General features: G+C 44.5%; 1 protein-coding gene across 1 annotated transcript in view; it reads right to left on the bottom strand.

Annotated features, from left to right (window-relative positions):
* Positions 1 to 11,146: 11,146 nt before the first annotated feature.
* CCND2 (cyclin D2) overlaps positions 11,147 to 17,043 on the bottom strand; it is a 31,677-nt gene continuing 25,780 nt past the window's right edge. Inside the window, exon 5 of the mRNA XM_054445484.2 lies at positions 11,147 to 16,642. Coding sequence (XP_054301459.1) covers positions 16,493 to 16,642 — 150 coding nt within the window. The 3' untranslated portion in view covers positions 11,147 to 16,492. The remainder of the gene's footprint in view (positions 16,643 to 17,043) is intronic.

The following is a 17,043-nucleotide window of genomic DNA, read 5'->3' as shown; positions in this document are numbered from 1 at the left end:
ACCCATATATATATATGTTTCTAGGTTCTATCTGAATTAAAGTTTATGTGAACTCCTTGTTCATTTTATAAGCAGGATGTGTGTATATACATGTATATACATGTATTTGTGTGTATGTGTGTGTATACATATATATACATATATGTTCTTTTTTTTTTTTTTTGAGACAGGGTTTCACTCCCATTGCCCCAGGCCGGAGTGCAGTGGTATGCTCTCAGCTCACTATAACCTCTGCCTCCCAGGCTCAAGTGATCCTCCTGCCTCCCGCCTCCTGGGTTCAAGCAATTCCCCTGCCTCAGCCTCCTGAGTAACTGGGACTACAGGCCCGCACCACCATGTCTGGCTAATTTTTGTACTTTTAGTAGAGATAGGGTTTCACCAAGTTGGTAAGGCTGTTCTCAAACTCCTAACCTCAAGTGATCTGCTTGCCTCGGCCTCCCAAAGTGCTGGGATTATAGGCATGAACCACCATACCCAGCCATCCACCAATATATTTTGTTGACAGCCTCTCAAATCACATATGCCTTTTTAAAAAAATGAAAAATGGTGCTTTGTTGAAGCACATCATATGATGGCATTCTGGATTAGGCCATGTTATGCCAAGGTAACAAATTAACTCCGGAATTTCCATGGCTTCACACACAAGTGTTTGTTTTTCTTTCATGCTATATGTCTGACGTGGATCAGAAAGGGTCTTGACGCCACATACTCATTCAGGACCTAGGGTTGACAGACATGTTAACTTCAGAAACACAAGAATTCACGATTTTTGAGGCAGGAGATGAGAATAGTTGAGGGTCTTGAACCAGTCATTAGATGCTTCCTTCATTCATTGTCCAGAGCCACTCACGTGGCCCTACCAAATTGCAGAGGTGATGGGAAACATGAGGGACACATGAATGGTTGGGGGGTAGACAATCCCATAAACCCTGTGCATGTTGGAGTATTCAGGATTCTGCCCTTGGCTCTCTTCTCTACTCAACTGTGCAGTCAGCTAGGTGATCTAATCCAATGTATAGATCTTAGTTATATCCCCAGCCTGGCCTTTCCCTTGAGCTCCTCATTCGTTTATCTGTTATAGTTGCCTACTCAACATCTACGCTTGGGTCTGTAGTTGACATCAGGCTAACTTTGTCCACACAGAATCTTTAATTTTTACCCCTAAAAACAGCTGATATTCAAGTCTTTCTCATCTCAGTAAATGGTAACACCCTCCACTTGACTGCTCATGAAACCCTTGATTCTTTACCTATCCTAATATTCCCCGTCAAATTCATCATAGACTTCTGTAGGCTCAATAATGCAATGAGTGCTGGATTTTACTCGTTTTCTTGCTTTTTTTTTTTTTTTTTTTAAGACAGAGTCTTGCTGTCACCCAGGCTGGAGTGCAGTGGTGTGATCTCAGCTCACTGCAACCTCCACCTCCCAGGTTCAAGCGATTCTTCTGCCCCAGCCTCCTGAGTAGCTGGGATTACAGGTGCACACCACCACGTCCAGCTAATTTTTCTATATTTTTAGTAGAGACGGGGTTTCACCTTGTTGGCCAGGCTGGTCTCAAATGCCTGACCTCAGGTGATCTGCCCGCCTCTGCCTCCCAAATCTTGTTTTCAAATAAAGATTAATTACTGTCTTCACTGAAGATAAGCCAAGTGTAAAATGCCTGATCTATTTGGAATGTAGGGTAGGGGAGGAGATTGTGGGTTGGAGCCAGTTCCCCAGGCATTTAAATACTTTCAGCAATGCATTAAGAATGAAATTAATTACATTGTGACCAAAAGCTGGCCTGTTGACTAACCACCAAAAGCTGGTTAGCTGGAGTCTGTGAAATTTATATTCTTCTTGTTTATCATTTTTTTTATTGAAAGGTTTTTTTTTTTCCTTAATGGCTATTCTTGGTAGTAAGACTAAGATAGCTGCAGACTTAAATCTCCAGGACTTCAAAGATTTTCAAGGGTATACATTTTTTAAATTTATGGAGACTTGCTTTGTGGACTAGCCCACAGGCATTTCACAGAAATGTTTCGTGTGTCCTTGTGAAGAACGTGGATTCACTCATTATTGGATACAGAGTTCTATATATACGTCTGAAGCAAGCTTATTTATTCTGTTGTACATATCTTCAATAATAAATAAATGATAAAAGCTATCTATCCAAAACCTTTAACAAAAGTTTATGGGGTCTATCACCAAATTATGTCCTGAATCCACCACTTTTGGAGTCTCACTGTGTCCCAGGCTGAGCCTCCATCACCTCTCGTCTGGATTACTGTGATAGCCTGTTGGCATAGCTCTGCTGCCTCTACTCTGATACTCAGCCATTGAAGAGATGTCCCTATTGTGTCACTCCCTTGCGGGACAATTCTCTATTGAATTCTCATTGCAGTTAGAATGAAGTCCCAACTCCTGCAAGGCCTATGTGGCATGGCCCCTCTTGGCCCTCCAGTTGCAATTCTCTCTTCACTGCCCCTCCTCATCCAGCTCCAGCCATCAGGGCTTCTCTCTGCTCGTAGAACATGCGCTCATTCCTACCTCCGGATCTTTGCATTCTCTGTTCCTTCTGCTCACAGAGCTCTTTCCCAAGATATTTGCATTTCTCAGCCTTCAGGTATCAACTCAGAAGTCCCACTCTCAAGAGGTCTTCCCTCAAGCAAAGTAGCCTGCCCAGTCACTATCCATCATCCGATTTTATTCTGAAATTACATTTATGAACATTTGTGTAGGTTCATTGCTTGTCTTTCTTCAGCAGGATATGTATTCCTTGACCGTGGGGACTGGCTTGTTCCCTTCTGTGTCTTCAGCGCCTCGATTAGTACTAGATATATTGTAGGAGCCCAAACAATTCATTAGAATCTATGGTTTTTTGGGGGGGTTTGTTTGTTTGTTTTTTTGAGATGGAGTCTTGCTCTGTCACCCAGGCTGGGGTGCAGTGGCGCCATCTCAGCTCACTGCAACCTCCGCCTCCAGGGTTCAAGCAATTCTCCTGCCTCAGCTCCCACATAGCTGGGATTACAGGCATGTGCCACCACGCCCAGCTGATTTTTCTATTTTTAGTAGAGATCGGGTTTCACCATGTTGGCCAGGCTGGTCTCAAACTCCTGACCTAAGGTGATCCTCCTGCCTGGGCCTCCCAAAGTGCTGGGATTACAGATGTGAGCCACCGTGTCCAGCCCTAGAAATCATGTTCTTACAGAATATTGAATGGTATGATAACATTCCCCTGATAGGAGATTAAATGAAGAAAGGGTAGAAAGCCATTCATTTATGAGCCTGATTTTTAAGAAAAAATGCATACATATTTTTAAAAGACAAGAAAAAACGTGTAATTTATGTCAAGGGTTTCTCTACTTGGTAGTTATAACGTTAAAAATGCTTGTTCTGCTCTATTACTAAAGAATTTATTTCCTGGGACACATGCATACAAATAAGCAAGGTGTCTTTCACAAAGAAAATTATCCAGAGGGTGGGTGACGGAGAACATATAAACTGTTCTATGTGGCTACTCATATATACTAAAGCAAGGCAACTTACTATTTTTATTATGTAATAGAATACAGCTGAGAATTTTTTTTTTAAAAAAACCTTTGTTGAGGAGTAGTATGTTCCTGGTATCTGTTCTGTTTATTTTTAATTAGGTCACTTTATGATTCTAAGATAAAGCTCTTTAAGACTTACCAGAATAGAGGCAGGGTGCAGTGGCTCACGCCTGTAATCCCGGCACACTTTGGGAGGCCAAGGCGGGCAGATCACTTGAGGTCAGGAGTTCAAGACCAACCTGGCCAACATGGCGAACCCCTGTCTCTACCAAAAATACAAAATTAGCTGGGCATGGTAGTCCCAGCTACTTCGGAGGCCAAGGCAGGAGAATTATTTGAACCTGGAAGGTGGAGTTTACAGTGAGCCAGGATCGTGCCACTGCACTCCAGACTGGGTGACAGAGCAAGACTCTGTCTAAAAATATATATATATTATTAAGACTTACTAGAATAGAGACAAGAGGATTTTAAGTTTCAGAATAAAAATGGACAAACAAAACTGACATCAGATAGTACAGACTGAGAGTGTTTGGGACCAACTGAGAACTGTGGTTTTTGTGATTACCCAAGTTATTTATAACACCACTACTTTGCTTTTTTCTTCTATTGCTTTGAAGTTGGAAATTGTAGTGGTTTATGCAGACTTAATAAAAGAGAAAGTCTTGGGCTTTTATTGGCAGGGATTTTCTTGCACCACCCACTGTCATAATTGATTACATGCTGTACCCTGATGGAAGAACAGAATTTCTAGGCCAACAGAAAATCGCAAATACATGGTAAACCATCTGCTTTGTCCAGCGACTGAGAAATAATAATGTAACCAATGATCCAAGTGAGAAGGGACTCCCAGTCCCCCATCAGCTTGATGTCTGAAGGTGGAGGGAGACTTGTTTTGGCAGCTGCTCTGCCAACATCTGACATCTGTCACCAATAGCTCCCCATTATTGCTGGTTCCAAAAAAATTATATCTGCCAGTCAAACAGCTTTCCTACTGATGGACAGTCGAAAGATGCCTTCTCAGCCTGCCATGCTTCTGGGGAACTCCCCTTTATTTGAATACATGCATCCTCTAATCCCTTTTCATGCCTTGCCTGTTAGCCTGTTGCTTAGTGGGGAAGAGAACGCTCTCCAAGCCCAAGTTCATTGCTGTTTGGAAGAAGGGCAGCAGCACCAAGGGGATATTATGAGAGCTGTAAATGCTTATGTTTCACTGCTGTGCTCTTGACAGTAGTCTCATCAGGATCCACAGAAAACCCATATCCACCTCCACCCCTGACTTTTTGGGAAAATAACATTGCATCTACAATGCCTGCAAAAGCAATTAACGCAGTCCTTGGTGTGTTTGCATATGTTCAGACCAGCTGATTCTTGTTAAAGCTTTCTATGTATTAGGCACTTTACATAGACTACCTTATTTAATCCTTCTAATAATCCAGAGAGATTTTATAAAAGAATAGCAGAGACTCAGAGCTTGTACAGCTAAGTGGCAGCCCTGGGATTCAAAGTCAGATCATCTTTTTAACTAAGCCTTTTTCCACCACAGCATCCTGACTCTGTCACAATGATTGTAGGTAATACAGAAATGTATGATACAGTCCATAATATTCCAGGCAAGTAGCAGGCACTGGGGGGGACATCGGCTAGAAAGGCCAATCCTCTTGTTCTTGCCAGAGCCCTGACAGAACGCTAAGGAAAAGAGAAGACCACTAGGCCCTAAAATCCTAGGTGTCCTGGCCCTAATACCTAGGCAGTGCCATATGGAAGCAAATCTTCCATAGTCCCTTCATTATGAGTTTACAGTGACATATGAAAAACATAAGTGAGTGACTGCTTTTAAAACCTGTGGTGCTTCAAGATTTTCCGAGAGTATTCACCAAGATGTCCAGAGGCTCACAGAGCTGAGCAATGAATGGAAGCCTGCAGAGGCCAGGAGTTCTCCTTCACTGTTCATTTGTACATTGCTGGGTGACCCTCAGTATAGCATTCACCCTTGCAGGGCCTCAGGTCATTGCATCCATGGTAAAATAATATTTTTTGAAATATTAATCAGCATTTTTTCCTACGGTATTTTTCCTCTATGTTTTTGGGCCCTTCCTCCTGTGTCCCTTTTTTTGGGGCAAGGAAGGTGGCCACGAAAAACCAAGAAAAAGAATATCTCTTTCTATAGGATGACAAAAGGAATCTTTAAATAGCAAAGGCTTGGGAGACTGTGATGATAAAAGCAAGGCTTCCCTGCCTCTGGACTGAGATTCTCTGGGCTTGGTGGGGGAAGGAGGGAGCGTTGGGGGAGAAATAATAATAACACAGATATTCGCGGGTCCCTGAAGAATAGGGAAAACGAGATGTGTGATTTTTTTTTTTTTTTAGATGGAATCTCGCTGTGTCACCCGGGCTGGAGTGCAGTGGTGCAATCTCGGCACAATGCAACCTCCGCCTCCTGGGTTCGGGTGATTCTCCTGCTTCAGCCTCCCGAGTAGCTGGGACTACAGGCACATGCCACCATGCCCAGCTAATTTTTTGTATTTTTAGTAGAGACGGGGTTTCACCATGTTAGCCAGGATGGTCTTGATCTCCTGACCTCATGATCCGCCCACCTTGGCCTCCCAGAGTGCTGGGATTACAGGTATAAGCCACCATGCCTGGCCGTGATTCTTTTCTTAATTGACATAGGCTTGGGGATTTGGGAGGAAAGCAGAACCCATGGCTCCTTCCCAGGAGTTTATGAGCAACTCATTTATAACCTGAATGGAATGAGCATGAAGAACAGCCAAGGGGCAAGGCAAAGACGCTGGAAAGAAAAGGCTACTTCCTTGGTGTACATTCACTGACAAACTCCTCCTTAGATTACAAGGCCCTTTACTTTCTTCATTGACTTTGTCTTCATTAAAAAACTATCCCTTGATGATTTCACTAAGTGATGTCATCATCCAACCCCACCCCCCACAACCTTCCAACCCACACTGGGCTAAAAGTCTCACTCTTTCAGCTCAATGCTCAGTAAGCAAAATATGGATCAATAAAGTAGCCCAATGTAGCAGAAGATGCATGATATTTGAATTCAGACACATCTGGGATCCAGTCCTAGCCTAACTCTTTGTGATAAGCCAAGTGAGCCATGTGACCCTCCATTCACTTAGCTACAAAACAAGGTACCAAATTCACCAGAGTTACAAAAGGATTCTAGGAGAGGCTTGTGGAAAGCTCTTTCAAAACTACAAAACCCCACTTCACAGATGAAAAAACTAAGTCACTGAGTTTACTGTGAGTTACTGGGTGGCTCAGTAATGAGCCCAAGGTTACAAAGTGAGTGGGTGGCCCGGGGGGCATTCCAGAGCAGAGCATAGAGCACTTGTATTCTGGGCCAGCCACCAAGTAGCAGTTGTCTTTTTATCTGTCTCTGTCTTCAGCCTTTGAGATCAAGGAGAGCAGAGATCTCATCCCTGGAAAAGCAAGTACTGAGACACATTTGTTGAATGAGGGATCCCATACGGAGCACCAGGCACGTACCCAGCCCTCATTTGTTGAATAAACGAGCAGTGCCCAGGAGCCCTGTGTGGGAAGGGGATGATGAAGAGTAACGATTTTCAGTGAATGGGTTGACCGAAACATAGCCACAGAGATTTGCACTTTTTCAACAAATCTAGAAATCTCACAGGTTTGTCTTCTCATGGAATCTCCATGGTGCCAGGAGCACTAAAAATGACTCTCCAGACAAACAAAAGCAGGAAAAGCTGTCTGGACGCAGTAGCTCACACCTGTAACCCAGCACTTTGGGAGGCTGAGGTGGGAAGGATCTTTTGAGGCCCAGAGTTTGAGAGCAGCCAGGGCAACATAGTGAGGCCCTGTTTCTATAACACATTTTTTTTAAACCATCTAGATGTAGTGGTGCATGCCTGTTGTCCTAGCTACTTGGGAGGCTGAGGTGGGAGGATCACTTGAGCCTGGGAAGTTGAGGCTGCAGTGAGTTGTGATCACGCCACTGCCCTCTAGCCTCAGAGACAAAGGAAGATCCTATCTCCAGAAACAAAAGAAAAGACAACCAAAAAACAAAAAGCAGATCTTTACCCACCCCACCTTATTTGGGCCTACCTGCAGACCTGGGCGTGGGGCTGAATGTTGGGATCTCAAAGGAATTTCAAAAATCTGGCCCAGCCCCGGGGTAATCTGATAACTAAAAACTCATAAAGACATAAAGAGATCTTAATGCTTCATGAGGCAGTAAGGTCTTTCTTTATCTGAGAAGGAGAGGTTATGGTCCACAAACTGAAGGGAGTATTCCAGGTCTGTTTGTGGTGGAGAGGGTTGGAGGAGGATGACTCCACTTGGGACTTACTGGGTCCTGGCCAGGGAGGTGAAACAGACACAGATTAGGCTGAAGAGCTGGAAGCCCTAAGCCGACTGGCAGGCGCTGTAAAAGAGAGCAGCGGGTTCAGTGGGTTGTGGGGTGGCCAGGGGGTAGAGAAAGGGGCCAGTCACACTCAGCTGCAGCCCTCGCGGCCTCACAGGCCTGTGGTTGCCAGGACTTAAATTTCCCAAGAGTCGTTACAATCCTGACTTTTATGTGAAAGCGCTCATCTTGTATTGGCAAGTAAATCCAAGGCAATTTCAATCACTGCGGGAGTCGAGCTAATTATGTCTGCAGGCTGGATTTGGTCTGTAAGCTGCCAGTGTGCCATCTCTGGATCAGGAAAGGTGATGAATCAGCACCAGCCACCCCAGATGGAGTCACGATGTGGCGGTAGTGAGAGAACCAGGTGAGGGAGCTGCGCCAGGTGCGGACGGGAAAGGCCTGACGTTCCTTCCCCAGGCTGCCCTGGGGAGATGGCGGAGGCGGGGCTGCTGCTCCTGCTGTCTGCTGGAGGGAGGCGTTCCCTTCCCTGCAGGGCGGAGACAACCTACACCTGGCTGGCTCTGGGTTGCTTTGTGAGTGATCCTGTCTGTGGCATTAGCACCACCTAGTGGACTTCGCAGGAAGAACTGTTATGTTGAAACCACGTGGACAGTCATTTAGCAGTGCGGTGGCGGTGAGAGCAGCAGAACGGCCAGGGTCCAAGCGAATCAGCGTGAAAGAAACCATGATAATGAATAAACTCAAAGCTTGAAGCATAAACTCAAAGCTTCAGGGGGATAATGAGACAGAGGCAGGGGAGCTGGTCTTGCTTTCTCAGGCCGCCCAGTTCTGTTTGACTGAACCTGTGGTCCGAGCGGATGGAATCCGCCCCTCCAGCACAGGGAGGCCCCCAGAGCCCAAAGACAAGGAAAGCCACCAGTCACATCGAAGCTTCCAGCCTTCTTTCTTTAAGCCTCATGAGAAATTAGGTGGGTGGTAATCCCAAATCAATGTTTGTGGCTGTGCTTATCCTGTTTCACAAGCCTAACATCTGTGTTTATAGTGTTTAAAATCTATTAAATTGTGTGTGCTCTTCAAGCCGCCTATTTGAATGTTTTCCCTTCATTTAAAAAAAAAATTACTTCCCATCCCTTTTATTTTTGGAAAGGTCACACTCTGTTTCCGTTTCCAAACTATGCTGACCCACATGGTCTTCCTAACAAAAGTGTTTTCCTAAAACTCACTTGCTTGAGGAAACCTGTTCCTCTGCAAGGCCCCCCCCCACCCCCCCACCATACCTTAACATCGATTTTCCCCCAGATTCATTTGCATTTGCTGCTGTTTCTCTCTGCAACTTCATAGGCCTGTGTGTCCTGTTTTTTTCTGTGCTTTTCCTTAAAGGCTCAGTACAGGCCCCACATACACATCAGCTGGGAGTACTAGGCTTACCTTGATACTCCAGATCTCCCTACTCTGCCCACAGCATTTTTGCTGTTGCTGTAATTGCTAGCAGAGCAGGGACGTAATCTGGTGTAATATTCAGCTTTTGAGTACTGGCTTCGTGTCAGTATTTTGACAGTATTACTGCTAAGCCAACTGGGAAGGTGAATTTTGGTGATACCTCTGCCTATTGAATACAAGCTCCAGATCTCAGAAAGTCGTTAGAGATACAAAAGCACTCCCTTGAACACGCACAAAAGATCGGGGATTTCCAGGTCTTCATTGCATTTTTAATGGCCACTTTCAGGAAAGGCACTTTCAAGTTTGAGATTTTCCAGTTATAGGATGATCTGGGTCTGAAAGAGCATAGATGGGGCAGTCAGATTTCTCACTGCTCGGCTGTGTGCTTCATCTGCTCTTCCTGCCCTTGAAACATCCATTGCTCAGAATGGGGGAAGCCCAGCAGTGTTGCTGGGTGGCATTTGAGAGAGGGAGTGGAGTTGTCATCCTATAAACAGATATAGCATTGATCCTACAGAGCAAAAAGATGGGGAAAGGGAGGGAGAGGAACCCAGTTGGACATTGTCATGCCGAAGAGAATTCCAAGGATGGTTAAGAATGGCAACCAGAGGTCCTTGAAACTCCCAAGAGGCCAGCAGACTTCACTAGGCAGAAACCCAAGAAAAAAGTTACCCCCATTTGTCGCTAAGAATGGCGGATGTCAAGGGGAATGGGAACAAAGGGGAATTTCTAGGGTCCTTGTACGCTTAAAAGTCCTATTAAGTGAAGTTACTTGAGATCAGCCCGGAATATATTAATCTGGACTTCCCCAATGGCCAGTTTTAAATCTTGTTTACAACTCAGGTCAGAATTAAAATGGAAAACAGCCTTCGATGACTTTCAGACAAGGAACTTTGGAAGAAATGAATTTTATAGTAACATCAAAATATCTATTATAGCTTGTGCAACAAAGGGAAACCCCATCTGTACAAAAAATAAAAAAATTAACTGGGCGTGGTGGTGGGCGCCTGTAATCCCAGTTACTTGGGAGGCTGAGGCAGGAGGATTGCTTCAGCCCAGGAGTTTGAGGCTGCAGCAAGCTGGGATTGTGCCACTGGACTCCCGCCTGGGGGACAGAGCAAGACCCTGTTTCAAAACAAAACACAAAAACAGTGTTCATTAGGCCCTTGCCTTCTGCACACCCATCACTCTTGGGAAAGAAGCTGGTCTGAGCTAAGTTCCAAGAGCAGCTGGGCCTAGGGCCTGGCAATTCATTTCAGCAGTACGGAGACTGTCACATCCCATTCCCAGGCTCTGCTTCTCCAGACTCCAGCAAGGGTAGTTGTGGCCTGTGTCTCAGAGGAGGGGTGCAGGAAGGATCAGAAATCAGGTGGGAGCCACAGAGAACAGCAGGCAGGAGCCAGGAAAGCTGCAGGGGCAGGGTTCCTCACAGACTCCCTAGAATCTGGAGATGGCACCGCAGGCTTCTGGTACCTCTCATGCCAGGAGATGCTTCCTCACAGCCCAGAATGAGTAGCTGGCAACAATCGGGGCGATCCTCTGAGGACCAGTCATAGTGTCTATGATGTACCCACCTTCTGAAGGTGGACTGAGGCTTCTAGCTTATAAGCTGGCTGTGTGGGCACCCCTCGTCCCCTAGCAATGTCAACAATGACTTGTACCGCCATAACACAGAGGCACATGTAGATTCCATTCCAGGTTAGAATGTCTTTTATGCCACTGCCAAATGTTGCAGCGGCATGAAACAGAGTTCTGACATGAGACAAGTGTATTCCATTCCGAGGACTGCTGGTTTATAAATAAGTCAAAAACGGCCAGATAATTTAGGTCAAGGTGAGTTTATTGTCCAAATAGCATAACCTAATTGCATTCAAAACCATTTTCAAATCCATCTTTAAACTAGTCAGAAAACAGGTTATTATTTTTTTAAATCACTTAACACTGAACAGATAAGACCTCTTAAAAGGCAGCTGACTATATCATGTCACCATCATAGCCAATACAACATTTTTGCCGTACTTCCTAAAAACCTTTTCGCATACACTGATCATGCTACTTATCAGCACTTTCTAACATCCTGACCAAACAGACACCCACACCTCTTATAGAGTACACTGTGAGAGAATAACATGGACTTGATATGGCATCACACTTGTTTTAAAGCAAAAAAAAAGAAAAAGAAAAAGAAAAGAAAAAAAAAGTCCAAGACAAGAAACTATATAACTGAGAGAGAGGAGAGAGAGAGAGATCTGAGGTACATGATATAAGGGTAATGAACATAATGGAAAAAATCCAATGGCCCGATGATTTGCTGGGGATATAAGAGTTGGCCAGCAGTAAGAACTAAACCAATTAAAAATAGAAATAGAAACTTTGTTTTTCAAGGACAGGCACCTGTCAAAAGACATTGGATACTGTAATGGCTACAGTCAGTAAGGCACTTTATTTCCCCAAAGTAGGCTGCAGGCGAAGGGATGCAGGCTGCAGCTACAGCATGCACGTACATATTTGCTGATGGCTTCTTAAAACCTGAGCCGAGAATAGGGTCTGATAGCCCAGCCAAGTTTAAAAGCAGACACACACGAAGGTAGTTATCGTTGTGCCTGAAATGACCATTCTGGGTTGTTTAGAATCCAGAATCATCAAAAGCCATGTGGTATGAGGCAGTAATAAATATCCTCTTGAATCTTCTTACCCTATTTTGCACAAATGGATGGCTGCATGAACAGCTCTTGTAAATTGCTCTGAGTCCACACCAATAGAAACCTGCACTCATTCTATAGCTACAGAGGGTTTGTTGGCTTAAGGGGACTTTATCATCTCAGCATTAATTTCCCTTTTAAAGCTATTCTCAAGGTTGGACTGTCTCAGAGATAAACAAAGAGGAATCCTTTTGGCTTAGAAGCCAACTGGCTTACTCAGACTTCCTCCCCTTCCTACCTCCAATTCCCACACTACCAATATTATCTTCTTGAACTAGAAAATCAATTATTTACATGACATAAGGTGCAAGTCTATTTCTTCTCCCAGCCCTGTCCCCTGTGGCCCATGGAGAGAAAATTCCCCTGCCCTCTTTGAGAGGAGTCATCTGATCCTGCCTAATATTCTTAACCTTTCAGTCCCAGAGCTCCCAGGGCACAGTCTGGAGAGACCCTAGAGGTGCTAGACTGCAGGAAAGCGCAGCTCCGTCTGAAGAGTTGCCAATCCTGCTAGCAATGGGATGCAGTGTGATGCTGTCAGGGTTGTCTTCTCCTCTGGCTTTGTCACTTAAGCCATGTGTGCCCCTGACCTGACTGATAAGAGGCAGAACAGAGCCTCCAGTACAGAGCACATAGACCAAGGATGACCCAGTAGTAAGGCATGCTGTGCTCTCCAGTGGGGTCCTGAGGCAGTTCAAAATAAGGCCTCCTGGAAGAACAGCCCCTTCTTCAAGGAGCTCGCCTCTCAGCACGCATGGGGTGTTCTGCGGAGGGAACTGCCCTTGGCTTTCTCCTGCAGGCTTCTTGGCTGTTATGGACCCGCATGGAGTTTAATTATGCTTAGCATATATTTTTGGCATACTAGGATTTCTTCCCCCTAGGATTTGGCCAAAAGAGGGGAAGGATCAAAATTTGGCAGGCTGGGGGAACAACTCGGCCCCCACTGATGGAGAAAAAAACAAACAGATGGAAGTAAAGACGAGATAGAAACACAACAAGGTAGAAAAAGACCAGGATAATTTGGAACCCCTTTAGTGGGAGGTAAGAAAAAGAAGAGAAAGAACAACAACAACAAAAAGAGCAAGTTCAAATCCAAGGGGGAAAGCTCCTCTGGAACAAAACTCCTACCAAAGAGACTAAGATCTAAGGAGAGGGCAAAATCCAGGATTCCTTCTTTTGTTTAAGCAGGAGCAGGCAGAAAAGCCTAACAACACCCGACTTTCCCATCAGCAGCCCCACACCCACCATCACACAAGGCCCCAAGGATGGGAAAGAGAAAAGCTAGAAGGACCCAGGGGCCTCAGGACTACAGGAAGAGTGGAAAGTTACAGACTGTAAATAGAGTCGGGTAGGCTTGTGCCCTTCCTTATTTGTCCGGTTCTTTCATTTGCTGCTTCTGTTTAAGCTCAAGGGTCAGTCGCCGTGAAATGAATTTGCACCTCGGTTTCTCTTTAGGCTCCAAGATTCCCAAGAACTCCAGGGTTCCCGCTTTCCCCATTCTGTGGGACTCCTTGGGGCCCAGGAGAGTGTGCTGAGCAAAGCTGGCTCTTGAGAAAACTCTGGCTAGCTAACTTGCTGGCTGCTCCACTTTCCTCTCCAAAACTTCAGAATTCACCACCCATTGTCCCACCAGAAATCCCCTAGAATTTTAGGGTCATGCTAACTCACAAAGTCCTGAACCCTTCTAAACACACTTCCCAAGAGACTGACTCATCTGGAATTTCACCTCTGTAGAGAAGCAGCCTCTTCACCTCCCTTCAACTATCATCCCATACTTATCTGACCTATTTTTCTTATCCTGCCAATTCAGTGTGATTGAAAACCCGACCATTTAGTACCGCTTAGCAGAGGACCTGGGCTTGCATAGTGCTTGCCTGCGCAGTTAGAGACAGAGGAGGGAGAAGGAAGCACCATAAACGCTGCTTGCTGCAGATTCATCTACTCGCAGATTCAGACCTAGGAAACCTGCAGAGATGATCCTAAACACAAGGTGTCCATGCCAGGGGAGGGGAAAGACAGAGGGGAAAAACTTCAAGATGAAAGGGCCCTTTGCAGATGAAGCCCCGCTTCTGAAAAAGCTGCAAGATGAGGATCCCCAAACAGCCTGGTGGAATTCTTTTTAGTCTGTTTCCTGATACCTGGTACCTAAGTGCAAATTACGACATCTGAGTCTACTGCATAAATGTTTGTACTGAACGTCTGCCTTGAAGGGCAGGGAGGATCCCTTGGTTCAATGTATTTTTTCCATCATGATGAGGATACTGGGGTCTAAATGGGAGCCCAATGGCCTCCATGACCAAAAAGGTCCCTGGGAGTGAGACCGCCCTGCCTTCCACCTGAGAGGGAGTCAGCCCTGCTCACACTGCTTCTGTATTCCTTACGCGAATGGGCTCCCAAGCAGAAACTGTACGGTTGTGAGGTATTATGAAAACAAAAGTGTGAATCATTGCCTTTTGTAGTTATTGATTTTGTCCAGTAAACCTGAGGTAAAGAATACTCCGTCTTTGAAGAATGTGATCAGAGGAAAAAAAAAAAAAACCAAAAAAGAAAAAAAAAAAAACAACAACCATGAATATGCTACCAGAAGAAAACAAACTACGGAAGGGCTTTTCCAGTACGAAGAACTCATATCTCAACCATCTACTTCAGGACTTGGAATTTAAGCAGTAAAATAATATATTATAAAAATGTTTATAAAATAGCAGCACACTCTGTGAAACATTACAGCTAGGTACTGTCAATGTGAATAAGGATGGATGATTTTAGCTTCTTAGCAGCGCAAAAAAAAAAAAAAACCAAACTGAACAAAACAAAATGAAAAAAATAAGAGACCCTTAGATTGTTTTCCGTCTTCAACCCTCATACTATGAAACAAGGCAGAATCTGTGTATAAAATAATTCTTCAAATAGCCCTGTTCTGATTTTTCTTTTTTACTTAAAAAGGCAAATATTTTAACAAATAGCTTCATTACCTGTCAATTACAATTGTGCAAAAAAAAAAAAAAAAGTTGTTGCTCCAACCTCTTTGCTAACTGAATGCCTCTAAGAAGTGGAGAGGAAGAAAAATTCAAGTACGCTGAATACAACTTTGCAATAAAATTAACAACAACAATAAAAAAAAAAAAACGGAAAAGGGAACAAAATGCCACACCCTGATGTTCAGCCATCTATCTTTGCACCAGCAATAACTTTTCTTTCCATGTCCAAAGGAGAAGTATAGAGATGGGAATTAAGATCCTTCTGTGCCATCAGAATGGTAACAGAGTTTAGTTTACAGGCTTTTCTGAGGAATGTTGTGATGGGAATGTCAGCAGGAAGGCGTGTCTCTTGAGTCCTGGTAGGAACACCAGAACTGTGTACCAAAGAATGCCAGATACCAGAAGCGAAGAGTAACCCAGACTGGGGGCAGGAAGGGAGGGGGCAAAAGAGAAGAGGGGAGGAGTATTCAGCATGACTTGCATAAACCATCCCATCTATCGCTCGGGAACAATTTTTCAAAGTGCTTTTCGAATGGAATGGTTTATAACAATGCTAAACTGTGAACCAGACATGCCAATCAGCACCAAAAATTAGTTTTTTTCTAAGAAGAAATGCCAAGGCCACATCACCCTTTTAAATACAATAACAGAAAAGATTCCATTCTGGATCCCACCCTTGGTCTCCCTCTGCCTCCGTTTCATGTGAGTTTTGGTTATGGCCCATAGCTACATTTCCCCATCAGATAGCAATATGGTGGTGTCTGCAATGAACTGCATTTGGAAGAAGAAGCAGGATGTCACGGAACATGAAACCCAGGAGCCAATCACCTGTGTCCAACTGGCAAAATAAAACATCTTTTTTTAGGTAGCAGCTACTGTAGACAGCAAGAGGACATTAACGTAGAGATCCAACTACACTCCTGACTTAGTAACAGGTGGCTGAGAGCAAAGGTGCTTCTCCATCCCAAATGGTTCAATCATGTTGAGAGATTGTTTTGTACTCCTTCCCCATCATGTCCCTCCTTATTTCAATTCCTTCTTGAGTTCATTGCTTTGCAATCTAATCATGCCATAAATGGCGTACACAGTTCCTTGAAATTATACTATAAGGGGGTGTATGTGCTAGCTCATAACATGAAAAAAAAAGTCTCATCTAATTTGTTCCCATATTTCAGGCATACATATTCTCTAACTACTCTGCAGGTTTTCCTGTAAGCATTTTACTATTACTTTTACATAATCAAACAATAACTGTTCGCATATACAAGGGATTCCCTTATGCCGTACTTCAAATAGGCACCAAATGCTTTTTATTATTCCGTTTTCGTAGGATCTTTTTCTCTCACTTCTAAAAGATCTTTAAATATGATCTAGGTGGGGGCAGAATTTTTTTTAAGTTTCACCCTAAAACACAAAGAACAAAAACATAACCAGAAAGAAGGAGAGAGCAGATTATGGATGCATCTCTCTCTTTCAGCCCAACTGGCATCCTCACAGGTCGATATCCCGCACGTCTGTAGGGGTGCTGGCTTGGTCCAGTTCATCCTCCGACTTGGATCCGTCACGTTGGTCCTGACGGTACTGCTGCAGGCTATTGAGGAGCACCGCCTCAATCTGCTCCTGGCAAGCTTTGAGACAATCCTAGAACAATGGTCCAGACCAGAGCTGTTAGTAAGAGGAACAGGACATAGAGCATCCTACCGAGAAAACATGCATAATTTAGCTTGCATAAGTCTATGCTAGTTTCCAGTAGAAATAAATGTGAAGTAAAGGAGGGATGTTCTTAAAGTGCCAAGGAACCCACTACTCCAGGTGGGGTCCATGGGCTGGCAGCATCAGCATCACCTGCGAGCTTGTTGGAACCGCAGAATCTCAGTCAACCCAGGCCGAGCTATTCGGAACCTGCATTTTAGTGGAGCCCAGGTGATTGGCATTCTGAGAAGCACTGGCCTAAATGATGGTCACTTATGGATGCCTGGTAATCAAGGGGCCAACCAGGTGCTTTCTGCCTGGGGAAGCTGGGAAGTGGCAGAGAAAAGGGG

Source organism: Pongo pygmaeus, chromosome 10 (genome assembly GCF_028885625.2).
Source record: "Pongo pygmaeus isolate AG05252 chromosome 10, NHGRI_mPonPyg2-v2.0_pri, whole genome shotgun sequence".
Lineage (NCBI taxonomy): Eukaryota > Metazoa > Chordata > Mammalia > Primates > Hominidae > Pongo > Pongo pygmaeus.
The sequence above is the reverse complement of the archived record's forward strand: the minus strand, read 5'-3'. Positions and strand labels throughout refer to the sequence as shown.